Source organism: Tamandua tetradactyla, chromosome 2, assembly GCF_023851605.1.
Source record: "Tamandua tetradactyla isolate mTamTet1 chromosome 2, mTamTet1.pri, whole genome shotgun sequence".
Lineage (NCBI taxonomy): Eukaryota > Metazoa > Chordata > Mammalia > Pilosa > Myrmecophagidae > Tamandua > Tamandua tetradactyla.
Window position 1 is genome coordinate 36226538 of NC_135328.1, and position 27293 is coordinate 36253830.

General features: G+C 37.5%; 1 protein-coding gene across 19 annotated transcripts in view; it reads right to left on the reverse strand.

The window, feature by feature from the left end:
* The window catches only part of CNTRL (centriolin), a 152378-nt gene that overhangs the window by 30011 nt on the left and 95074 nt on the right, over window positions 1-27293 (reverse strand). For 16 of the 19 annotated variants that reach the window (XM_077143255.1, XM_077143259.1, XM_077143267.1 and 13 more), the window contains 14 exons: window positions 22166-22342; window positions 20478-20612; window positions 16862-17007; window positions 15647-15854; window positions 14979-15158; window positions 12568-12747; window positions 11675-11791; window positions 11250-11394; window positions 10613-10761; window positions 7647-7836; window positions 6301-6614; window positions 4632-4840; window positions 2467-2683; window positions 26-156 (listed from right to left, as the gene is read on the reverse strand). In XM_077143255.1, the coding sequence (XP_076999370.1) occupies window positions 26-156; window positions 2467-2683; window positions 4632-4840; window positions 6301-6614; window positions 7647-7836; window positions 10613-10761; window positions 11250-11394; window positions 11675-11791; window positions 12568-12747; window positions 14979-15158; window positions 15647-15854; window positions 16862-17007; window positions 20478-20612; window positions 22166-22342 (2498 nt within the window). The remainder of the gene's footprint in view (window positions 1-25; window positions 157-2466; window positions 2684-4631; window positions 4841-6300; window positions 6615-7646; window positions 7837-10612; window positions 10762-11249; window positions 11395-11674; window positions 11792-12567; window positions 12748-14978; window positions 15159-15646; window positions 15855-16861; window positions 17008-20477; window positions 20613-22165; window positions 22343-27293) is intronic. The other 3 variants (XM_077143263.1, XM_077143265.1, XM_077143262.1) reach the window with 2 other exon arrangements.

Below are 27293 nucleotides of genomic sequence, written 5' to 3' on the forward strand. Positions count from 1 at the left end.
TCAATGGGCTAGAGACTCCACATACCTTAACTGCTTATCGGCTTTGACAAGGTTAAGAGCAGTTTCCTGAGCTCTCCTTTCTAATGCCTCAGCATCTGACTCAGTTTGTAATAAATTTCTCTTGGCATCAGCGAACTTCTCAACAACATTTTTTGTCTAAAAAAAGAAACTTTCATTAAAAGCAATTCAGTTACAGTACTCACTCACAACTACTGGCAGTGTAAATCTAAATACTGGAATTCCAAACTTTTCCAACCCTTTTGGAAAAGCAGCAAGGCTTATAAAGGCTTATATAAAGCAGAAAAACTTATAAAAATGTGTATTCACTTCAATTCTTCAATACTCAGAAAATAATTTGGGAGCAAAGAACTACTCATCAAAAATGCTTATTGTATACTGAACTAATAGAAAACTTGACAAATAATAGATTCAGGAATAATGTATAGACACAATATTGAGACCCTTTAAAATGATAACAATCTAGCAATATGTCAGTGATATGCTGACTGAAAAAAAATAAACGTAAAATGGTAGAAGCACTGTAAAAACACCTATGTAAAATTATTCTGCGTCAACAAAGACAGAAAGGCTAGGCAAAAGAAATTCTTTTGAGGATAGTGGGATTGTATATGATTTGTTATTTCAAAATAAAATGCAGTATTATTAGTATGTTTTTTTTTCCATTTAAAAATACATACCTAATTGAGTAACAATGAAGTGATTTTACCAAAATTCCCTCCACATAGAGATTCTTCCTATACTCTAGATATTAACAAGTTAAGTAAACACTCATTTATCTGCAGATGATTTAATATGACTGAGAAACAAAAATATTAAATATTTCTGAAAAGTGAAACTTGCTTTCTATATATTTTATCAACTTGGTTCCTTTTACTACCTAAAAGGGTGTTTAAAACAATGTCATCAAAAGGTCCAAAAACAGAGCTTGGTTTGTACTTGAAAAGTAACTCATCTTCAGCCAATAAACTCAAGTTTTGCAATTACACAAGTCAGAAGTGTCTGCATCTTAAACTTGCTTATAAAATATCCTGTGTGGATGCAAAAGGTTTGGCAAGCTCCAAAAGGGCTAAATTTTCACCATACTTCCTTCAATTTCAGTCAGCTAGTTTCTGTCTGTTTCATCAGCAAAGCACTGGACAAAAAAACCTCACCACATACTCCAGAAGGCCACATTTCTAAGTAGTTTTTGTCTCTTCCTATGTCAGGTTTTAACATGCCTGGCATATTCCTTTCAAATTACAGCTATTTTCACCCTCCTTCTGCTTCTCACCAGGCTGCCTTCCTTAGTCATTTTGGGATGTTGGGGGAGGGTGCAGAGATTATCGCCTTGATTTCGTTACTACCTCCATCTACTATTGATACCATCAATTTTCTTTTATATACCACTGATAGAATTCTCTCTAGCCTTTCTCACACTTATTTTTTCTCAGTGACTTAACATGTGATAGCAAAAGGAGTTGATCATCTGAAGACATTTTTCTATTCTTAATAAAGTCATCACTCACAGAATTTCTTTAATGACTCAAATTATTCACTTCAGTCCCAAGTAATAAATTTCTATAAATATAATAAATAGATCTAATATAAAAGTAGTACTCCTGAGGTACTCCATGTGGGCAAAGAACTATTTTTTTTTTAAGTTCCATGGTCTAGGAAACGAACCTGGGTCTCCCACATGCAGGGCAAGCACTCTACCACTGAAACACCCGTGCACCCCATGGAACGTTTTTGTCTCAGAATTCTCATTTAACTAAAAAAGCTCTCCTGATGAGGAAGAACTTCCACTGTGTCACCTGTGCCAATTACCAGCCTCTCTGAGCTTCATCTGTAAACTGGAATAACACCATCTTTATAGGGTTGCCAAAAGGGTTAAATTAAGCGGCATTTATAAAATGGCCAGGCCAATGTGTGGCTATGATGAAGTTAGCTTCCTTCCTTCCCTCACTTCATTCTGCTTTGTGTCTAAGGAATACTGTCTCAGACCAAAAAACATTTTATTTTTTATCATTTCCAACTTAGAGAAAAAATAAGGAGTCTTGAGATCTATTATGACTTAATAAGAATATAAGAATGACCCATTAAAAAAAAATAACCACAAATATCAGAGCCTAAATAATTTTTTAAAAAGTCACACAGATGAGGAAGTGGGGGTGAGTCTTTTGCTGCTAGAATTTTGTTTATTTCTAAATGACTTCAGGCACTTCAAATGTTATATCAGTTAATTCACACTGAAAAGCCTTATGAAACAGGTATTCTTAGCTTCAATATATAGATAAGGAAAGCAAAGCTCAGGGGACATAAGTGGCTTCCCAAATTCTCAAAACCCTAACTAGCTGAGGCAAGTCCAGAACCCATTTGTCTGACATGAGCTTGGAGTCACACAGCACTTTCTTTCTAAACCTTCATGCCAATGACAGTAAGCTATCTCACCCACACCAAACTCACACCCAAAACCACAACAGGACAAACTTTCTCTTTTGTGTGTGAAAGTTCACTCTCAGCCTCTGCTAGCAGTCGGTCAGCTTCCCTAAGCTCTGTGCGGCGTTTCAGAAGGGTCTTTTCAATGCATTCAATTTCATCTACAATATCTTCATGGTGTTTGAGTGATTTTTCTATTTCTAGTTCAGTAATAAGATTCTCAACATTTCCATCAATGAAGTCTCTAAAAAAACAAAAACAACACATACATTAAAAGATTTTAAAAGTAGGTAATGTGTAGACACTTGAAACTCAACTGCTAAAAAGATGTACTATGACTTTCTTAAATAAGAAGGGATAAGAGAAGCAGTGCCCCTTGATTACATTCAAGGCCTCAGGTTACTTTTATTCAACATGGTATATATACCGTTGACAATAAGTGTGTAATATGCACAATGTATAATGCAGTGGTTTTGTTCCTATTTATATAACAAAGATGACTGTATTGTGAACACTTGGCCTAGACAATTGTTGCTATTTCTATTCTTCTGAAGTACAAAAACATAAACCATTATATCCATCCAAACAATAGCCATCAAGTCTTTCAAAACTATACTTCAAGGCCCAGCTCAAAGGATGCCCTGACACCCGCTCATTTTTTTTGTTTTAATTTACTCCATTCTTCTAAACTATGGGGACATAACAAAAAGCATGACACACAATCCAATAATATGAGGCTAATATAACAGATTTATTTGAAACTGGGACTATTCATGAGTGTGTGATGGAAAAATTTGAAGATAAACTCGATATGTTAACAGGTTCTTAGATTATTTCTCTTTAAATAATAGACATACAGATGATTTTTATTTTCTTTTTTGAATATTTTTGTCATCCAAATTTCTTAGAAAAGAAGTGTTTATCCTACTGCCCTACCACTTCAAACTTCAAAATAAAAACAAAATTAAAATGCCCCCACATGCATATCCATAAAAATAACAGATAGTGTTTTTCCCTACCAGAACAGTCTCTGCCTGAGTCTGCTCCTAGAAGGCAGGAACCATGACTCACATACTTTTGTGTCCTCCAAAGGCCACAACACAGGAGCAGCTTAGTCTGGCTTAAACTACAAAAACTGGGGAAATGCCATAATCTACTGACTACCGCAGAAGGTGGGCATCTACATAACTGGCCCAATTAGCAGACATTGCATTCATTACAAACCTGCTCTGTGCTAGATGGCCATAGGCCAGGTGCTGGGACACAGAAATGGAGGCCCCACCTTTGCCCTCAGGGGAGCACCTGGGACTCTTAAAATAGTGTGAGGAGCACTATGCCTGAGGGTTAACTCCTAGTTGTAGGTAACTGAGAAGAGAAAGGCTTTGTGTAAGAGAGGGTCCTTAACCTTAGTACTGAAGGACAGGTTAGAATAGGGCAGACAGGGAAGAGAAAGAAGACATCTCAGGCACAGAGAACAGCATATGCAAAGGTGTGAAAGCATGACAAAACACGGTGATTGGGGAAACCACAGGCAGGTAAGGAGGGCCAGATTACATACTATATGTTGGAGAGAAGGATAAAAATAGTCGACAGGATTTAAAACCTGCAAGGCAATGTATCTTGAAGTAAAAGTGGCATGGTAAGATTTGCAACTGTATCAAGGTAGAGTGGAGGTAGAGACTAGACAAAGAGGCCAGTGAAGAAGCTACTACAATGGGTCACGGATGAAGGCCAGGGCAGTGGGAATGAAAGTCCAGTTTGAGAGCTTTTGGTGTATAGTGTCAGTAGGACTTGGTGACCAACTGGTTGCCTGAAGGAGTAACGAAAAGGAAAGAGTTGAGGATATCTGCCATGATTTTACTTAAGGTAGCTGAGAGGCAGGAAGATTGTACATTCTTCAAGAGGGATTACAAGAAGAGCTGATTTTGATTATTTGCCAAGAGGATTTATATCCACACTGTCCAATATAGGTAGTGACCATTTGTTATTAAAAATTCAGTTCCTCAGTTGCATTAGCCACATTTCAAGGGCTCGACAGCCACATGTGGTTTGGGCTACAATTTTGGACAGTGTAGATCTAGACTATTTCCAAAATTACAGAAAGTTCTATTAGATAGTACTGTTTAGACTATGTTAATGAACTAATATCATATTCATCTGAATTTTTAAAATAAAATGGTTAATAATCTTACTTTCGCTGTTGATGCTTCTGAATGGTCCAATGCAATTCCTCTACTTCATGCTCTAAGTCTTTCTTCTCTTGCAAAAGACCATCAATATTCTGATGTAGTTCTTCTATTTCCTGTTCAAATTGCCGCTTGGATATTCTCACCTCCTGTTCTTCCCATCTCTTTGACTTTAAATGCTGCATTATGTCTTCTAATCTAGAAACTTCATTCTCCTGAACCAAAGAAAAAATACAATACTGAAAAATCATAGGATGTTTTCCTTCTTTTCTGCCAAAAGCTGAAATTTTAACTGTGGTTATCTATGGCCTGAAAATGGATTAGTTTCTAAGACTGCTATGTGAAAAGAAAAATTAAGTCTTACATGCCATAGATGGATTACCTGAACTTTTAACTTTTCCATCAGTCCTAATGTGGTTGAAAAACATTTACATCCTGCAGATAATTTCTGCCTACTAAGAGTTCAGAGTCTAGCAGAAGAGTTAGACACAGAAGTCTTTCCCTTCTTTGGGATGTCTTGGCACGAGAGGGGAGATGTTTGAGAAGGCTGCCCAGAGGAAGAGGTGTTCGGTGTGTTTTGAAGAAAAAATGATAGATCTTTTAGACTGAGGAAATTGCATATGCAAATATAGGGATGTATAAAAGTGCACCTGGGAAACAACAACTGGGCACTGTTATTGGGTAAAAGAATCAGTTTAGGAGATTATCAATAAATACCAAACAGACAGAATTGCTACAAACACAATGTGCACTGAAAAACTGCAAGATAAAGTGAACGACTATCATCCTTAATCATGTAAACACAGGTATTGTCTCTGAAACTAGTCTGACTTAATGAAATGGGGCTGGAGTCTTGGTACCCAGGTCTCTTAGTTTTTATCTTCCCCTACATCAGAAGAGAAGTGAAAAAAAATAGAGAGCTTCAGGTATCCTGAAGGAGGAACTCTGAATGCATTTTACATCTCTAGAACTGAAAAGTTAGAAGTAATCTAGTGAATAGTAATTATTTCTTAGAATATAGCTTACGAAAATAACAAGAAATAGAGTAAAAATTAACACAACTATAATACCTACAAATAAAGAAATGTTGTAGACATTAAAAACACTGTTTTAAAAAAATCTGTAAAACCACGGGAAATGCTTGTAACATTAAATGGGAAAAGCAGGATGCAGAATCGTGCATACAATAAGATAATTGTATCTTCCACCCAGAGATAGTTCCTACAAAAAACCTTACTGTACACTATTCATATATATGTATATACACATGCACATATGTGTGCATGCATGTATAGGTACATATATATATATACATGTATTGCATAAATTCAAAGACACTAATGAGAATATACCTCTCCGTACACATTACTATAACAATTGAAAATTGTTATAGTAAAATATATGATGAGCTTAAAAAAATGGTTAATTTTGAGACTGAAAATATTTGTTATAAATGCTTAAACTAGTTTTCTATAAACTGGCCTAGGACTCGAATTCCTAGTCACATTATTTTTATGAGAATGCTTACTTAGTTCCAAATATCAGCCTGACAAACACTTTTAGGATACAATCCATTCATAAATAGATCAACTGAAATTGTGATATTAAGTATATAACCTTATTCAGTCATGTCAAGAAACAGTATGGCCACAGGGTTGTATGTCTTTCTACTTACTAAATTATGGTGCTCTGGGACATTGCAATGCAGCACACCGATGGGGATAAGGGGAACAGAGAAGTTGGGGGGTGGAGGCCCATACACAATGGGGGCCCCAGCAGGAGGCGGACCATAAACGACAGTTCCAGGGGTAAGAGGTCGGCTATTGTTGGGCAAGGGAGGAGGCGGTGCATACAGGGCCATGCCCTGGGGTACAGGAGAACCATCAGGAAGCACAGTATACATCATGTATCCAGGAGGAGGCACAAATGGAGGGTTCCCTTGGTCATCCAGGTCACTCTCTTCCTGGCTATCTTCTCCACTGCCTCTATCTTCAAAAAAACAAACAGAAGAGTGTTTTACCTCCATGGTTTATTGGATAAACAGGTTTAGTATAGAACAGCAGCATTAAGGCCAGACACTAGACATGTGAGAAGAAACTCTGAAAAAGTATAAAAAGCCAATTTGAAAACCAGGTCAAAATAGGGCTTCAAATTGTTCTCAGTAGCTGATACTTGAGTTTTTCTTTAAGAATTTTTGTTGGTTTGCTTGCTCAGGAATTTAATTCATGTATTTATTCTGCAACATTTTGGTACTGCGTCATGTTACATAAAGGACCAACAGAGATGTGCTGAGAAACCTCAAGGCACTCAGTTTATCACTGTCATTACATATAATGCTCTCCAATGAGTTTACTTACATATGTCCCCTGAAAGCAGAACTGTTTTGTTTATCACCGAAGACAGAGAAACTAGCACACTAGCACACAATAGATAGTTCCTGGGTGAACAGATTCTTGGAAAGCAGTATTCTCATTTTACAGATTAACAGTCTTAGAGCAACAAAATGATTTCCCTAAGATCACACAGTTATTAAGTAAAAGAGCCAGGATTTACCCAGGCCTCACTGTCCCCTCCAGGAGCTTTGAAAGACAGACCCTAAGAAGTCACTGCCGTAGTGAGATCAAGGCCATGACACATGGATACATGCCGCCATGCTCCAGCAGCACAGGTGAATTTGCTGCTCAGTCTGCCTGGGTAAGGCAGTTGGGGGAAGGCTCTAGAAAAGAACTGATGTTTGAAGACCTGGGTCTTATTGAAAGATGAGTAGGAATAGGTTGGAGTATAGGAGGAAGTAGGACATGCTAGATAGATGGTTTGAAACATGGAGGTATGAGGAACATGGGACTATCTTGAGCACTTGGGTATAGTTCACGAGTAGGAATGATGGCCAAGACCAGATCACAGAGGGTCTTGCAGTGCAACCTAAGGAGTCTGTACTATGTCTTAGGGATTTCAAGGAACCAATAAAAGGTTATTAAACAGACAAAAGAAATGCAGTCTCCCTTAGGTGATGTAACCTACCTCTATATGAAAAAGATTTATGTAATCCACTTCTGATGGGAGAATAAACCCAGAATCCTGAGGCAGGTGGGGGTCCACTGCCTTCCTTCCCACAATGCTGCCCAGAACATGATTTTCTATTAGGAGTTGAGGCTGTATACTTTAGGCTGAGGCCAGAGTCCTTCGTGATCTGGGAACTGTGGCTAGAAACCTAAAATAAATGACAGCAGGGCACATGAGCTATTACAAATGGAAAGGCAGATTTTGAGAAATGGCAAAGTTTAGAGCCCGCTTCTGATGTGGCAAAGTTGAAAAAGAATTTGGTTTTTTTTCATATATCATAATTCTAACTTTTCACATACAGATGTGAGAAATGATTATGCTATCATGCAAACTACAGTCCTGTAAACATGGTTCAGTTTATGTAGATCGTTCTAGATTTAATCAATTCTGCAACATTAGGGAAGAATATTGCATGTGCAATGGCTGGGGTCATGTCAGACTGTGAGTGAAAATTAAGAGCTCAAAATGTGGTCAAAACAATATACCCAAATTGATGTCTTTTTATCACTTCAGAAATTATTTAATAACATCCATCTCTTATCCTGTCTTTCAACACAATTTTCTAGAAACAAGTCCTTGACGTTGCAATGGGAAAAGCACATTATCTGGCTGTTTGGATGGGTTAATTTTAGATGTGATCTCTGAAGAGTGAGAAAAGAAGACAGTTTCTCCATTAAGTGATCAACCGCTGGGTGTGAGCCTCTCCTCGCCCTGTACTCATCTATCTTGATGGTTTCTTTTCCTTTGCTTTGTCTTTGATAGCAACAGAGGACAAAGGAAACCAGTGAGCTTTCAAGGGCATCTGGGGATATTAATCTCTTGCTCTTATGGGAAAGCATGGATTGCTCTTCTCTGCTACTCACCCTTTTCTTCCCCGTCTATAGGTCTATCTTTCAAATGTAGTTCAGCTCTAACCTCTACCTCCACCTGTAGCCCCAGTTGCTTTGAAGGTTCTGAATTTCTTAGATTTTGGGGAATAGAGTCCTAGATTCTGGTCTTTGGAGTTCTGGTTAAATCTCCATAGCCCTGGGAAACTTGTGTATATGTTGAAGTAAATTTCCCTGACCCTCTGCTTCAGATGATTGACATTTATAATCCTCTTCTCACCTTCTACCATTCAGGCACCAAACCCTGACCATGTGGTCTCCTTAACAACTCTCATTCCATCTCTTCTTTCCAACTCCACTGCTTTAGTTCTGGCTTCTTTCATTCCTCACCTGCACAATTTCAAATAGCCTCATAAAAAGTTCACCCTGCCGTAAGTCTAGATGCCACACTCAGCCAGAATATTATTCCTAAACAGCAGCTCTGATCATATTACATATATCCCACAGGCTACAAAATTAAGTGCAAGGGATTTCAAGGCCATTTCAAAGAGTATAACTCCAATCCATATATTGTTTCACTTTTCATTGTTCTTGTTAAACTCTCCAGCCCCACTAGGCGAACCATCACACCAAAACCAACCATTCTCTTTCACTTCAGCTCCTTCCTCCTTCCTAAAAGCTTCACTGTTTGTTAAGTACAGTCTTCACCACCCTTTGTGAAGCATTCCTGAACTTGCCAATCAGATGAATCTTTAACAACTCTCTCCAACTAGAGTATGTAGTCAATATCTGTTGCTACATGTATTTCTACTGTTTTGTATTACATTGGTGTGTCTGTATACCCCATCAACCCATAAGCTCCTTAGAATAGGGTCTATATCATTCATTGTGAACCCCACCATGGCCTAGCACTTGACCTGGTCTGCAGTAAGCAAAGAATGAATGAATGTTAAGATGAAATGAAACCTACATGTCTATTTTCTGCTTGAGTGACTGTGCAATTCTTTTTTTTTTTTTTTTTTTTTTTTTAAGGAAAGACAGAGAGAAGGAAGGAAGGATAGAAGGAAGGAAGAAAGGGAAACATTTTTAAACATTTTCTTGTTTTTATTGTATTCTGTTTCTCCGTTTTTGTTACATGGGCTGGGGCCGGGAATCGAACCGAGGTCCTCCGGCATAGCAGGCAAGCACTTTGCCCGCTGAGCCACCGCGGCCCGCCCCGACTGTGCAATTCTATACCCCATTTTCTACAGGCTCTCTGGACTCAAATCACTCTATTCCCTTCCAGCATCCTCAGTGAGGGACAGCAACATACCACCTGAACATGAAAGGGCAATGGCCATCTTTCCTGGCAAGGCCCTATTTTCATTTCAAATATTAGAAGTACTTAAGTACCTCTTGAGAACGGAGGCACAACTTTGAGTATGTAAAGACCATCACTGAATTGTATATTCAAGAAGGGAAAAGGGAAATTTAGGTTGTATACAAATAATCATACACACACAGAAAAACTCATAGAACTGTACAGCACAAGGTAAACAGTGGGCTAAAGTTAACAACATAATTATAAAAATGTTTCATGAATTTTAACAAAGGTACAATATTAATGCAAAATGTTACACACAGAAAGCTGTGTGTAAGAGAGGAATATATAGGAACTTTGTACTTCCTGCATGATGCTTCTGCACACCTACAACTGCTCTAAAAACCAGAATAAAATCATGAAAAATGGGTGCACAGGTGTTCAGTGGTAGAATGCTCACCTTTCATGTGGGAGACCCAGGTTCAATTCCTGGAGCATGCACCCCCCCCCAAAAAATAAAGACTATACTAAGACATTCAGAAAAAGATCTGGCAGAACAAATTCATTTAGCATTATGCTACTTAAGTTAAAATCACTCAAGGCTGAAAACTGAGAATAATGGAAACTATCTGGAAATATGAAAACAAACAAACAGAATACTTAAGATCTTCAACGTATAGTTTAGCATACAAATGTGTTTGTATCGTATGGCTCCTGACAAAAACTGGGAGAAGGGCATATTGTAATCATTTCAAGAAAATATTCAATACACACTCCAAGTACCACAGATTTCCTACTTTTGATGATGGTGGCGGTGGCATAAAGTACCAATAGCCTCGTCTTTTGAAAGGATCTGCTATGCTGCTGATGTAATCATTCTGATGAGAAAGTTCACGTCGGAGTTCAGCAATTTCTTCCAAAACATTTTCAAAGCCTCCTTTGTTATCTGTCAAGTAAAACCATTCCATGTAGTCGGTATGAAATCATCTACTTCCTTTCTCTCTCAAAATCCAAAAGTGATTTCATGAGTGTCAATAAATTCTATTGGTTCCTCAAAGCTGAATGTCAGCCTGCCTTTAGGTAATCAGTTTTTGCCAACACATAAAGAGGATAGGCATATCCTTCTGTCTTTTAATTATAAAGTGAATCAGAGAAAGAAAGGAACAGATCTATAAACGTTATTTCTTTTGCAAACACAAGTTTTATCAGTCTCTTTGTAATCAGGTGTTTCAGTATCTCATTTATACAAAATATACTTTTAAAATTATTTATTAATTACTACACCTCTGTAAATCAAGCAGTGAATCATTTGCCACAGACACACTTTATAAAGATTGGAAAACAAGATGATTTTATTTTAGAATAGTAATGTCTACAAGTGAAAGCAACAATTACCAAACAAACCACTAAGAAAATCAAAACCCAATACTTTACCAGCCCCAGTGAGGTCTAGTAAATTCCGGAGCCTCACAATCTCTGTCCTCTGTCTCTCCATTGTCTCATTCAGTTTATCGATTTCTAGCAACTGTGAGTTTGCTCCTAAGGTGCTTGCATCTGCTTTCTCCATCTCTATTCGAAACTATTGAAAAATCACACACACAAACTTGTCAATAAATTCGTTCCAAGATGCATTTATCCTTGCAACTTGATAAAAATTCTATAGTTTTCATTTATACTTCACTGCTGAGGAAATTGCATTACTCCTTATATCTAAACTGCATGGGGCTTGGCACACAGAATATAAAATATTGATCGACTACCAACTGTACTTCAAAATTGTTTGAGGTGTCATCTACAATAACTGAGTCTCCCAGGAACTGATTATGCTCAGTAAGGAGGTCTCTGGTATCAACACTGACCCGATCCTCTTTCTCCCTGAGAAGGTTCTGAAGGAGCTCAATCTCTGCTTCTGCTCGAGTCAGATCCCTGGATGCACGTGCTGCTTTTCTGCTAAACCTTTCCGTTTCCTGCAGCTCCTGCCGCAACAGAGATAATTAAAAAGGCATCACAGTCATCAGAGATTATTTTCTTGACCTCGTTCTTTCTCTAAGATTGATTCCTCTGCTTTAGTAAGATAGCTTGCCTGGTTATCCAACAGAGATGTGGTACCAAGACCCACCATCTTCTGTGGTGTTCCCATCATGTAGCAGTCCATTCCACCAACCCCCATGAGGGCCAAGTGGGCAGGTTGCTATATCAAAAAGAGAAAGAACTTGTTTTTTCCTCTCTATTCTACAATCTTCCATGACTGGTGTCATTCTTAATCATTAGATTTTCCCTCCAATGATCTACTGTCTTAGTTCCGTTAGCATTTGCATCCTAACAGTAACAGACTTTATCTCAGTCAGGAGTCATAACAGCCATACGAGGTAACACATCATCAGACTGCATAAGACAAAAAATTTGACATTCAACAGAATTATATAGCAAGCCTTCAAAATCTTTGTCCAGGCACATATTGACAGCTACCTTAATTATTGACAGCTACCTTACTAAGCAGATCACTACTACTCTTGAGGTAAAAAAAAGTATGTTTCATTTGATTGTTCCTCTCAGGATTCAGTGGAGTATATAACATAAAGCAGCACAAAATAAATTCTTGGGCATTGTGTTAGGGAAAATAGAATCTTCAGGTCTTAAGAGAAACAGACAACTTTATAGTGGTTTATAAAATAACCAAAGTCTATAGCAAGAGATGAATATGCGACAGTAGCATCACTGGTGGAATCTTGTTTTCTACCAGAGAACTCACCTCTGCTCTCTCCTGGTTAATTTTCATAACAGTTCCATGAAGGGACTTAAGCTGGTCTTTGGCAATGGTGAGCTCAGCAGTGGCTAGCTTATCAGAGACAGCCACAGCTTTCTTTAGATTCTTCAATTCTTTATCTAAACCAAGAAACTGTTCCTGGCATCTGGCATCTTCAAATTTCTTCTAAAATAAAAAAAAAAACATTAATTAACAGATAAACCAGTTGGCAGAAATGAATTAAAAAGAGCCAGCTTGTAAGAAATAAAAGTACTCTGTGCAGGTTCCCCCTCAGTGAAGCCTACTACATGTAAGCTCCATGAAGGACTTTGTTCATGGCTACATGGCCTTGTACTTAGAAAAATGCCTGGCATATAGCAGGTGCTCCTGAAATACTTACTGAATAAATAAATATATTAAAATATTTTAAAACTGTATGATAAACTTGGAATCAAATCGATCTTTTCAGTCAAGAATTTTAGTGATCACAGTTCATTCATTCATGGAACAAACACTTCTTGGCACCTCTTATGGTAGACTCAGGCAACAGATATACAGGATAAACCAAAAAGACTGGTTGCTGCCCTAAAAGAGCTTATAGCTTATGAGGGACAGGCATTAAACAAATAGGTAAATGCATAATTAAAATTTTTATTAGTGCTATAAAAGGACAGAAAAGGTACTTTTCGAAAGAATAGGGGAGACTAAGATTGGTGGGGAAGGGGGAAGTCAAGGAGTAGAATAGTGAAGGAAGAGGTCCAATAATGGGAATGGCATGTGGGAAGTCCAGCAGGAAAGAAAGAACTTGGCACTCTTGAGCAACGAAAGAAGGAACATAATGAGAAAAGGAGAGAGGTACCAGAGGTAAGTTGTAGACGGCCTCATAAACATAAAAATTTTGGTTTTTATCAAAAGAACAATGGGTAGCTTCTGGGGCAAATGACAAGAGCCAATTCACATTCTAGAAAGAGCACACTGACTGCTTCATGATGGATGGCCATGAGTGGAAGTGGGGAGATTTGTTGGTGGCTATGGCAATTGTCCAGTAGAGAGATGATGGCTAGATAAGGGTAGTGATGTTAGAGAAGGAAAAAGAACTACTACTTGAGATATATTTTGTAGGTGGACTCAATAGGACTTGGGAATTGATAGGTTCATAGTGAAGTATGGAGCAAGTCATTAGCTGAGGCTAGGAGAAGGGAGGTACAGTTGTATGGAGTGAGAGTGTATGAAACCATGGAGAATGGGAGAGCAAGCTGAAAAGGGTAATTTTGCCCATTTGAGTTTGGTAACTATGAGTTTATAGGGATACCAATATGTCTGGGTGAGTGATTATTACTTCAGGAATATTTACGATGATGGGTGCAGCCCCAAAGATAGCAGATAGCTACACTTTCATCAGGGAGGTCAGAAGGAAAAAAAGGGCAAGGGATTTGAGGATATTTGCAAAAGAATGGTTATAGCAGTAGACCATGGAATTTTTTTTTTTTTGCTTGGGCAGGCACCAGGAATTAACCTGGGTCTCCGCCACGGCAGGCAAGAATGCTGCCACTGAGCCACCGTCGCACCACCCTAGACCATGGAATTTAAGCTGGACAAGGAGGAAAGTAATGATAGAAAGGGTTTAATAGGTAGGAAAAAAAAAAGACAGAAAACTGGAAGTCTCAATAAAGGTAAAAGGTTGCTAAATGGGGAGCTGGTAGAATAAGAGGTTACGATGAGTGGGATGCTTCAATTTGTGATTTTAGAGGTAGTGGGTGCCATTTCCAAATTTGACAAGATCCAGGATTTGACAATAAGCGTACATAGTTGAGAAGTTCCGAGAAAGTCTAGGATATTAGAAATGAAAATGAGGCATTAAAAAGTAGTTTCCATGGCGGGCCGCGGTGGCTCAGCGGGCAAAGTGCTTGCCTGCTATGCCGGAGGACCTCGGTTCGATTCCCGGCCCCAGCCCATGTAACAAAAACGGAGAAACAGAATACAATAAAACAAGAAAATGTTTAAAAATGTTTCCCTTTCTTCCTTCCTTCCTTCCTTCTATCCTTCCTTCCTTCTCTCTGTCTTTCCTTTAAAAAAAAAAAAAAAAAAAAAAAAAAAAAAAAAAAGTAGTTTCCATGGATGTGTCCAAATGGGTAAGGGTTTTCTAAGGAGGCAAACTCATTCTAATAGCAAGCATCTGTTAAGTCCTATCTCACTCTATAAGTCGTTCCTTACACTCCTAATTTTTATTTCCCATCTATCATGACACCCTTGTCTCAGACTCTCTATTCCATATCCGATGTCTCCTAAATCAGGTTCATCTCTCCGCTAGCAATGGAGTCAGAGGCAACTGTGGATCACATCCCTCTCAGCTGATCTGACCATCGCTGGTAGGCCTCACAGGTACTTTAAAGTCTCATCTCCATAGTCTTTCTCACCTTTTTTTCTAACTCTTGGAGTTGGGCCAGAATTCTCTCCTTCTCTTGATCAGCTTCCTGAAGCTGGAGATCTGTAAGGCCTTGAATTTCCTCCATACTTTTTAGATTTTCTTGCAAATAGTGAATTTCATTCTCCAATTGCTGGATTCTTGCCTCATGCTGCCTCTTATCAAAATTAATCTGTGAGGAAATCAAGTTTCAAAGACGATTTTTAAGCAAAATACATTTTCAAACCTTTTAAAAGAATTATTTCCATTACCAAAACACATAAAATATTTTTTGGACAAATGAGTTACCAGAGATAGTTCTATCATGAATGTTCTCTAAGATTGATTTTAATATTTGCCTCATCATTAAAATAATTTCTATTAAAAAATCAGATTCTGGCACACTATACTCCAGCAACATTATACCTATAGCATTATTTACCTGCATATTAATAATATCTCATTTGCTTTAAAACAAGGAAAACAGAATATCACAAACCAGCATGTCTTTGATATCAGTAATCATATTCAGAGTTGAATTTCAGTCACACCCAGGTTTTGTTATGAATGAAAATAACAATTATATTGTATTAACATGTTAATGGGAAGTATTGTAATTTGCTGAAAAAGATTAATATCTGCCAAACACTTCCCTCCAGTTGCCTCTTGCCCTTTCCTTACTCTTGCTTCAAGGGCTCTCTCACAGGCCTGCCTGAATTCTTCTTGCCCGGTTGCCAGTTTTTCTTGTTGCAGAACCATTTCTTCTTGGAGTTTTCTCTCTCTGACACGTGCTTCCTCTCTTTCCCATTGGGAGTGTGCAAGGATTTCACTGAATTGTTTCTGCAAATCAGCCAGACTTTTCCCCAAGATATCTGAAGGACTATCAATCCTGACAAAAGGCAAAATAAAGACAGTACCAATGTGACATTTTATTTTCAATAGTGGTGTGAACATTCTATTTAACATTAGTGGAAGAGCAAAAAGAGCTGTGTAGAATGGGATCAGTGTCAATTCACAGCAATTTGCTGAGCATTTCCTAAGGGCAAATCATTGTTTTATCAAATGACTGTGGCTACTCTGAAATTAAACACATATCAACTGTGATGGTTAATTAGATGTGTCAAGTTGGCAAGATTATGGTGTCCAGGTTACTTGGTCAAACACTGGCCTAGTTGTTACTGCAGAGGTAATTTGTAGACGAGATTAGCTAGCTCCACAATCAACTGACTTCAAGTAAAGATTACCCTAGTAAAGTGAGGGGTATTCATCCAATCAGCTGGAGGTCTTAAAAGAAAGAACTAAGGGTTTCAAGAAATCAGAAGGAATTCTGCCTCCAGACTACACCTTCTCCTTCCTGGCCTCCCCTAAAGACTCAGGCTAAAGACTTCAGCATCACTCTCTGGGATTCTCCAGCCTCCGATCTGCTGTACAAAATTTGGACTTGTCAGCGCCTACAATCATGTAAAACAATTCTTATAATAAATATCTTAATGTGTGTATATGTTTGTGTGCACATACACATACGTCCTACTTGTTCTGTTTCTTTGGAGAACTGTAATATATCAGCTAACAAGGTTTGTTCAAAGAATGAATGTCCATTTCAATATTATTTGCTATTCAAAATGCATGATGTGACTCTACTTCCCAAAGATCTATGACGAATTTTCAAGAAAGGTACTTTAAAAACCTTTATGTATTTTTTTAAATTAAAAATCAAAAAGTATAAAAGACTTAAGTTTTAAAAAAACCAACTGACAGACAATTCAAATTAAACTAAAGGAAAATCTCACAAAAGAAATCAGTCATTAATAGTACTTGGAAAGGTAACTTTATCCCTGAACCTCAAATTCACAACTCAGCACACACTTGTATTTGGAAATCTTGATTTTCCCTTACCTCATTTCCCCAGCTCCTGATTTCAGTTTTCTCCTTAGCTCATCCACACGAGCTGCTACTTCTTCTGGATGAATCAAACCATCAACCACATGGTTAAGGTGATTCTGGAAATCTTTAAGTTGCTGTTTTAACAGTTTATTGTCATCCTATGGAAGAAAGTGAAATTGGGAGATAAAAGTTACCAAAACAAAATTTAAAACATGCTCACATATGACAGTCTGTATTATCTGTCATATGATAGTTCTATTCAACTCCCTTTATCATTAAAAAATCCTTTCTACCAGGTTGACCATACTTGAACCTACTGATTAATCTTAAAATTATAAAATTTACAATCAGGAATTATTACGTCTCCTGCTATGATACACACAGATCTACACAATACTATTTGTAAATATCTTATTGCCAAAAAATAATTAGCTTGAATCTAAATTTGTCTCTGGATGAGACATAAGTGCATGTTAATCGACACAACTGGGATGGAATCAGAAAATCTAAAGTATGGGAAATTCTAACCTGGGTTTTCTTTTTTGTTTTCTTTCAATATAGCAGGAGAGGAATAAAAGGGAAACCTATAGATTATAAGAAACTTCAAGGTAAGTCAAACAAATTTAATACATGGACTTATTTGGATACTGTATCCAAAAAAACAAGTGTAAATTACTTATGAGATGATTCAGAAAATCTGAATACTGATCAGTCATTGGATATTAGGAATGATTATAATTTTAGGGTATAACAATAGCATAGTATTTTTTAAGTCCTTATTTTTCAGAGATACATATAGTAGTATAATATTTACCAATAAAATAAGATGTCTGGTATTCATTTCAAATTACTTCAGTGTGTGAAATGTGAGGGGTGGGGTGTGGAAGGCATTTTAGATGAAATGAGATAGGCCATGTGTTGATAGTTGTTGAAGTTGGGTGATATACATATGAGGACTTCAGCCATATTGGATTAAGGCTCACCCTTATTCAGTCTGGGACACCTAATAGTATCATCAAAGGTTCTATTTACAAATGGATTCACACCGACAGGAACAGGGATTGGGACCTGAACATGCCTTTTGTAAGGAGTCATAATTCAATCCCCAAGAGTTTGTCTTTTGGACCCCCCCCCAAAAAGACATGTTCTTCCCATATGCAAAAAATATATTTATTCCATCACAACATTCCAAAAGCCTTAAGTTGTTTCAATAACAATGCTAAGTATAAAGTCTCATCAAAATCAAATACGGTTGTGGTCCATCCTGGAGCAAAACTCCTCTGTCTTACGGACCTGTGAACCCTATAAAAAAAGTTATGTGTTTCCAAAATACAATGGGACATCATGGATAAACATTCCCATTTTAAAAGGAACGAAAACAACTGTCACAGGTTCCAAGCAAGGCCATAACCTAGCAGCGTAAACCCATTAGATCTCAAGGTCTGACAGTCATGGGTGGATTGATGTTTTGTCCTCTGGGCCTGATGGAGTACCACATCCAAGTGCTTGTGCTGTGCTCCCCAAAACACTGAGGTGAAGGACTCACCCTCTCAAAGCACCAGAATGGCAGCCAAGTTCCCCAGTGAATGCCAGAGCACAGGCCCCACCATCTCTGACCATTAGGGTGGCAGTACTCTCCCTGAACAACAGGATGCAAGGCCTGCCTGCTCCAAGCATAGGGGTAGATCTGCCCTTTCCACACACATGGGTAGGCTCACTCTCTTGGTCCCATATCTCTTTAGTCCAGACCTCAGCTTTCATAGTTCTGCCCTTGAAGTCACTCCTTTTTCAGTCTGTCCCTTTTCTGTCCCTTTCCAGCACTGCTTCTGTTCATACACATTTTGTAAAATCCTTGTTGGCTCTGTGTGCAGTTCCAGGAGTCCAAACTATCAGACAATAGAACTTTCCACAGATCCTTCCTGGATAACTGCATTTCCAATCTTGACAGTGACTGCTGTGGGTGTATAACCTGGTCTATTCATGACAGGGTTATAGGGTATGAGTCTGTGTGCCAAGCAGAGGAGCTGAGGGCAGGTGGGGTGGGTGGATTGGAGAGACACAGCACAGACAGTGTGCCAGGCCTTCTGGACTATGAAAACTTGTTTTCTTTTTCTTTTCAAATTTTATTTTAAAAAGCTACAAATACAAACAGAAACTGGTGAGTGAAACGGATGCAGCCTAATTCAGACTCCAAACCCCAGGTCCCAGGACCCCCCAACCCCACCTGACAGGTCATTATTGAGTATGAAGAGTTACAGTAAGGGGGACTGGAGCACCCTCAGGGATCCTACCTGCTCCAAGGGCCTGCAGTGGCCTACTCTAGGGGTACTCTTATAATCCCGCACCTCAGAAGTCCTAAGAACAACTGCCTCCCAGCAGCCCCCAAGGGTCACTCCTAGGTAGTGGGCTTCACCAGGGAGCCCAGCTCAGGATGGAGCAAGGACCCTGAAAGTCACAGGCTGGGGGAAAACAGCAGATTGCAGGGTACAGGTTGGCCTCTTGTCTTTCTTTGGAAGAGGAGACTGGGGACACTTTCACAGGTGTTATGTGCTCCCCAGCACACACCTTCCGCAGGCTACCACAGTACCAGAATGGCACACACAACCATCTATTACGCTTGGTCACACAGAGTTTCACACACGCACACCTATGCTGCAGGAACAGGAGACTCCGAAATCAGAGACAGGGAGGCTTCTCTGCTGCAGGTGCCCAACAGAGTGTGGACAGAAGCAAGACCCCACATAGGGGAGAGACCTTGTGAGGAAGATGGCTGGCAGTGGAGCGTGAGGGCCCTTTGGCTCTCTGCAGGGGCGATGGTCTCCCAGCAGGACCTACTAGCATGGCTTTTTTTTTAAAACTTCCTTTCCTGTGTTCCTTCTCCAGGAATCATGATCTGTTTTTCAGCATGGCCTTCTGAAAACCTTCCCCCTAACCTTTATTTCTGATGAAGTAAAACAGCTGCCACCTCAGCCAGCCAAGCAGCCCCTCTCCTCACAGATTTGGAGACCTGAGTGTTGATCCAGGTCCTTTTTTGTTCAGGTACCTGTCCTCTTTGAGAGAATTTAATTATCTGGAAAATACTATCCATCTGCTTCTCCTACAGCTTACTGACTTAATTATTATGACAACAGCTGTAAAGATATCCTGCCAAAGAAAACTCCCACAAATGCAAAATAATTGCATTTTAATAGCATCTTTTCTGGGAAAGGGATTGTGAAAAGTGTTTACAATTCAGAAATCCTCCCACAACCCACTCTACTTAAATTCCTGGATAATAATAAAGGTATTTCAGTAGAATAATTTACCAGTCTCATCATTTTAGCTCAGTCTAGTGAAAAACCTGCTTCTAAGAGAAAGACAAGGTATTTCTTTCCTTCATGAGTTTACACAGCAACACTCTCTGTATACCGTTGACACTGTTTCCATCTTTTTGCTCCATTATAACAACACAAAATGATGGTCTTATAAGGGAACAAAGTTATAATATAACTTCACGCAGAATTCCTTTTTTTCTATCTACCCAAGTCGCTCAATACATGTAAGAAGAGAAAGTCATACACCTGACTGATGAAATTAACATCTTTGGATGGCCTATGTAAGGATATATTGTGAACAAACAAATCTCTACCTGCAGCTGTTTAAGTTGTGTACAGAGTTCATTGTTTTCTTGTTCCTTTTCTTCTGAGAACTGGGCTTTTTCGAGGGCATTGTCAAGGGCTTGTCTTTCCTTCTCAAGTTCTGCTTGAAGGGCTGATCGTTCTAACTATTGCCATAGGAAACAATGATATGAAAATGTAAAATAGCATTTTGATATATTATTTAATACCCACAATCCCTTATTAACCCTCAGTTTTATAACTCAGTTTTATGTTTATACTCTTAAATTAAAAAAAAAGGTTTTTTTCACATGACCCCTTAAACTATTAATATTTAATGAGGAGTAAGCATGAGGAAAAAAAGGAATTCTGAGTGAGGTCAGCCCAGATTAGAATCTCCAGAGGAGGGCCAAACACCTACCTTTAAAAGCTCTATGAGTGATTCAATAATTATTGTCCCCCTTTCCCTCAGACAAGTATTTCTGTGATCCTTACACCCCTACATAGAAACCACTTGATATATTTGTTAAAAATGCAGATACCTAGATGACACCTCAGACTTAATGAGCCAGAATCTCTAGGGTAGGATTCAGGAATCTAGACTGAACAAAAAGCTTCATAAGTGATTTTATATAACTAAAGTTTACTAATCAGAAATTTATAGATCCGTACATCAGAAAAAGATCTGTCTTGTCCCAGAGTCTCAACATATGATGTGGAGATTTTTTCCTTCCAATTTCTCCCTATGGCAATGGGATCATTTATCCTAAAACTGTTCATTCTTTGTATATTGGAAGCAGATAACTTGCTCTAGTTCAGAGCATAGCCAGAAGAGAATTCTGCCTTAGGACAGACCATGCCTGTAACTGACTTTGATGAGATTTTATACTATGAGTTGGTACTGTATTTGTCTTGTTAGTGAAATGATTTAAGGCTTTCGTGAAATTGTGATGAAATGAATGTATTTTGTATATGGAAAGATTTAGAGTATTGTATGCAGGAGAGATGAGCATTGTTAGCAAAAAAATATGTCTGTTATTGTTTTCTATTTGGAGATTAAGTATGATTTAAGGTAATGTATGTAACTGCCAAGTTGACAAGGGATGGACATTATAGTAGTTAGGTTCAGGTATCAGTTTGGCCAAGTGATGGTGCCCAGTTGTTCTGATGTGGACTTAAATCATCAGTATGTGAAATTCATCTATGGCTGATTATATCTGCGGTTGGCTAAGAAGAGTGCCTTTCACAATGAGTGACATTTGATAAGCTAGAAGCTTAAAAGGAGAGTCAGAAGAGAGAGAAGTAGCTCAGCACAGGCCATCTCAACTCAGTTTGGAGCTGACACAGATCCAGACATTTGGAGATGAAGAAAGGAAATGCCTCCCAGAAAATCTGTGTGAACCTAGAAGCTGGGAGAGATGGCCAGCAGACGTCACAGTGTGCTTTCCCAAAATTAGTAAATTTTTAACTAAATAAATCCCCTGTATAAAAGCCAATCCATCTCTGGTGTATTGTACTCCAGCAGCCTTAGCAAACTAAAACACCCATGCTCACTTAAGGGTAGTATTTCAACTTGGAATGTCTGAGACCAGGAATGAGTCCTTTCCATCATTCCACATACACAAATTTAAAAAACTGAATCTGAAAGTAAGATATAATAAAAGAAGACTAATTTCTTAAGGCTACTTATCTTCTGAGACAGCTTTATGTTCCTACTTACCTGACTAAGCTGTGTTAGCTTTTCCAACTCTTCCTTGAGTTGACTGGATTCAGCATCCCTCATTCTTAGCTGAGCCTCTAACTCAACCTCATAAGCGTTGAGTTCTCCCTGGGCCTGCTGCAGGGATGTATTCACCTCATGCTGTTCCTGAAGGGCGCTTTCTAGTTCTGCAAGCTCCTGCAAAAATTCAGTGTATGTTTAACTATGGAACCTACTGTACTGTTAAAGCATCTGAAGTTATTATGAGTAACTTGAATGCTGTAAACCAAATGCTGGCCTGACACAGAAAGTTTTCATTAGCAAAATGATGAAGACTCAAGCTGTGTTTATCCAGGTTGGAAGACAAAACATTAAATGTAATCAGAACTATCAGGAAGCTACTAACATGTTGTTTTCCAAAGTAACTAGCTGTATGACACTTTAAATAAATCAGAATATATGTAAGAAGGAAAAAAAAAAAAGGGAGGGAGGAGAAAATTTAAGGGCCTATTTTCCATCAGACACTACAAAATACTTTCACATTCATTATATCATTGAATCTTTATAACAACTGTGCAAGGCAAGGTATTATTATCCTGTTTTACAGACAAGGAACTGGAGAAGGAAAGTTTAATTACATATGAATGTGTAACTAAAAAAGGACAGTCAGGATATGATATCTGATTCTAAAACCTACACTCTTCCTATTATTTGTAGAGCTTTCACTTATCAGAAGAACAAAATGGATTGGCACCCCCCCACATTAAGGGTGATGGACAGTGTAACTTCAGTGAATGCTAATAAGAATACAAATTCATATTGATTATCATACCACAATTCTGATTCATTTTAGTTTGTTTTGGTGACTGTAAATTATAGCTATTATCCATTTATTTGGGCTCTTGAGGAATTAGATTAAACTATTCTGGATTAAGGAGGAGGAGCCTGTGATGAGAACTGCTACAGAACAGATTCTCAACTATATATCAAAGTATATATCAAAGACTACCTGTATCTGAACATTTGGCTGCTTCCTTAAAAAGAAGATTCCACATATAATGAACAAAGGATTAATATCCAGACTATATGAAGCATTCTTACAAATCATAAGGAAAAAACAATACAATAGAAAAGTGGGCAAAGAATATGAAAAGGGAATTAATAGAAGAGGAACTCTGAATAGCAAATAAATGTATGAATGATGCTCAAACTCTCTACTAATCACAAGGAAATGCAGTTAAAAAAAAGATAATTTTATATAGGGCATGCAGGAACATGTTAAATAACACTATTAGGAAACAACCAGACAAATCCAGAACATGTGACTCTGTATAGGATTACTAGCCTAGGTTACAAAAAAAAAAAAAGATATTCTTGGTACAAATGGGGAAGTTTGAATATAATCATATATTAGATGAAATTATGGAATTACTGTTAATTTTTCCTAAATGTAATAATGGCATTGTAGTGATATAGACAAATGTTCTTCTGTCTAAGAGATGTGTGCTGAAGGAATGAAATAATGTCTGCCACTTACGAATGTCTCAACCAAAAAAAAAGTGTATCTCTATGAGAACAAGACAGAAAACAAATTCAGTATAGTATCTGTTGAATCAAGGTGAAGAGCACACAGATAGTCACCGTATTCTCTTAACTCTTCAGTAAGTGCAAAAATCTTTATAATGAAGAGGGAGAAAAAGATATTATTTCAAACTCATCATATTGGCAATCACGAGGTCTGACAAAATGTCAAATTTTCTGAATTTGGTAACTGTTCTGTGCTCATGTTAGAAGATGTCTTTGTTCTTAGGAAGCACATGCTAAAATATTTAGGGGTAAAGAAGCATGACGTCTGTAACTAACTCTCAAAAGGGTTCAGGAAAAAAATTTTACAAAATCATGTAAAAAAATTAAATATATGAGAGAGAGAGAAAGCAAATAAGTGTATGTGAATTTTCTGTATTATTGCTGCAACTCTTCGTAGAGTTAGAAATTTTTTCAAAATAAAAGTTAAAGAAACAAAAATTGGACAGCAGTAAGTGTTGGCAAGGATGTGGTATAATTCCCACACTGCTGGTGAGAATGGAAATTGTAAGAACCACTATGGACAGTGATTTGACAATATCCAGTGAAGCTGAGGAAGCACATATTCTCTGTTCCACGGTTCCACTTTTAAGTCTAGTCTTCATACCCATCTGTGTGCAAGAACGTTTCTCCCAGCGCTGTTTGTAATAGGCAAAAGGTTTTCATAGAATGGTTTTGGTTTTCAGAAAACGTTTCTCTGATTTTCAGAGAATGAGTAAATAATAAATTTATGTAGATACATACAATGGAATACTAGATACATCAATAAAAATAAAATAGAGCTACAAACGTACATTATTCTCAAAAACATAAATATGAGGGAAGAAAGGAAATGGCCAAGGATTATGTACACTGATACTTTTTATACAAATCTTTAAAAATCATGCAAAACAATACAATATTCTGTTTATGGATGAACACATATATAATAAAAGAATAAAGACTCAGGGAAATGATAATTGCATTCAAGATTCTGAACTACATGCAAGAGCATTTCAAATAAATCTGCAATGTTTTATTTCATAAAGCAGTGCTGCACTGAGAGGGTATTAAATATTATTTTTTGATACATTTCGTATGCCTGAGAAATTTTGTAATATTAAAATAAAGATTTTTAATTTTACTAAAATGCAGATTTCTGGAGCCACCCTACTGAGGGTGACATTTGGAAATCTGTAGTTTTCATACATAAAAAAAAAGATTGCCACACAACTAAAACAAAGCAAGTGAAATTTTCAAATCAGGTAGTCAACAAAGCAATAGGAAAGGTATCATTTACATTACTGTATCTGTCTTATTAGCTGTAAAATGACATCAGAACTACTGAGTAATTACAGGAACAAGAAAAACAAATGTGCATAATTTTGCTGCACAAATAATAAAATCTGAACATTTAATATAGTATTTGTAATAGCTACAATTTCATACTCTTTAGAGTTATTTGATAATATTAACTTTCAGCAATAATCCTTTTCTTTCTTTTTTTTTAACCATTTTGAAAGAAGAGAATGAATTTGGAGTACTCACACTTCCTGGATTTAAAGATTATTACAAAGTTTCAGACATCAAAACAACATTGTATTGGCACAAGTTTTGTGGTATAGATCAGTGATATAAAACTTAAGAATTCAGAAGTAGACCATCTGATCTATGGTCATTTAATTTTTTTTTTTATTAATTAAAAAAAATTAACTAACACAACATTTAGAAATCATTCCATTCTACATATGCAATCAGTAATTCTTAACATCATCACATAGATGTATGATCATCATTTCTTAGTACATTTGCATCGATTTAGGAAAAGAACTAGCAAAACAGAAAAAGATATAGAATGATAATATAGAGAAAAAAATAAAAATAATAATAAAAATAAAAAATATATAAAAAAGAAAAAAAAACAAAAAATACATACAAACAAACAAAAAAAAAAACTATAGCTCAGATGCAGCTTCATTCAGTGTTTTAACATAATTACATTACAATTAGGTAGTATTGTGCTGTCCATTTCTGAGTTTTTGTACCCAGTCCTGTTGCTCAGTCTGTATCCCTTCAGCTCCAATTACCCATTATCTTACCCTATTTCTAACTCCTGATGGTCTCTGTTACCAATGGCATACGCCAAGTTTATTCTCTAATGTCGGTTCACATCAGTGGGACCATACAGTATTTGTCCTTTAGTTTTTGGCTAGACTCACTCAGCATAATGTTCTCTAGGTCCATCCATGTTATTACATGCTTCATAAGTTTATTCTGTCTTAAAGCTGCATAATATTCCATCGTATGTATATACCACAGTTTGTTTAGCCACTCGTCTGTTGATGGACATTTTGGCTGTTTCCATCTCCTTGCAATTGTAAATAATGCTGCTATAAACATTGGTATGCAAATGTCCGTTTGTGTCTTTGCCCTTAAGTCCTCTGAGTAGATACCTAGCAATGGTATTGCTGGGTCATATGGCAATTCTATATTCATCATTTTGAGGAACCGCCAAACTGCCTTCCACAGTGGTTGCACCATTTGACATTCCCACCAACAGTGGATAAGTGTGCCTCTTTCTCCACATCCTCTCCAGCACTTGTCATTTTCTGTTTTGTTGATAATGGCCATTCTGGTGGGTGTGAGATGATATCTCATTGTGGTTTTGATTTGCATTTCTCTAACGGCCAGGGACATTGAGCATCTCTTCATGTGCCTCTTGGCCATCCGTATTTCCTCTTCTGAGAGGTGTCTGTTCAAGTCTTTTTCCCATTTTGTAATTGGGTTGGCTGTCTCTTTGTTGTTGAGTTGAACAATCTCTTTATAAATTCTGGATACTAGACCTTTATCTGATATGTCGTTTCCAAATATTGTCTCCCATTGTGTAGGCTGTCTTTCTACTTTCTTGATGAAGTTCTTTGATGCACAAAAGTGTTTAATTTTGAGGAGCTCCCATTTCTTTCTTTCTTTCTTCAGTACTCTTGCTTTAGGTTTAAGGTCCATAAAACCTCCTCCAATTGTAAGATTCATAAGATATCTCCCTACATTTTCCTCTAACTGTTTTATGGTCTTAGACCTAATGTTTAGATCTTTGATCCATTTTGAGTTAACTTTTGTATAGGGTGTGAGATACGGGTCCTCTTTCATTCTTTTGCATATAGATATCCAGTTCTCTAGGCACCATTTATTGAAGAGACTGTTCTGTCCCAGGTGAGTTGGCTTGACTGCCTTATCAAAGATCAAATGTCCATAGATGAGAGGGTCTATATCTGAGCACTCTATTCAATTCCATTGGTCGATATATCTATCTTTATGCCAATACCATGCTGTTTGACCACTGTGGCTTCATAATATGCCTTAAAGTCCGGCAGCATGAGACCTCCAGCTTCGTTTTTTTTTCCTCAAGATCCTTTTAGCAATTCGGGGCACCCTACCCTTCCAGATAAATTTGCTTATTGGTTTTTCTATTTCTGAAAAATAAGTTGTTGGGATTTTGATTGGTATTGCATTGAATCTGTAAATCAATTTAGGTAGAATTGACATCTTTTTTTTTTTTTTTTAAATCTGTAGAGCTAGAAAATTGATT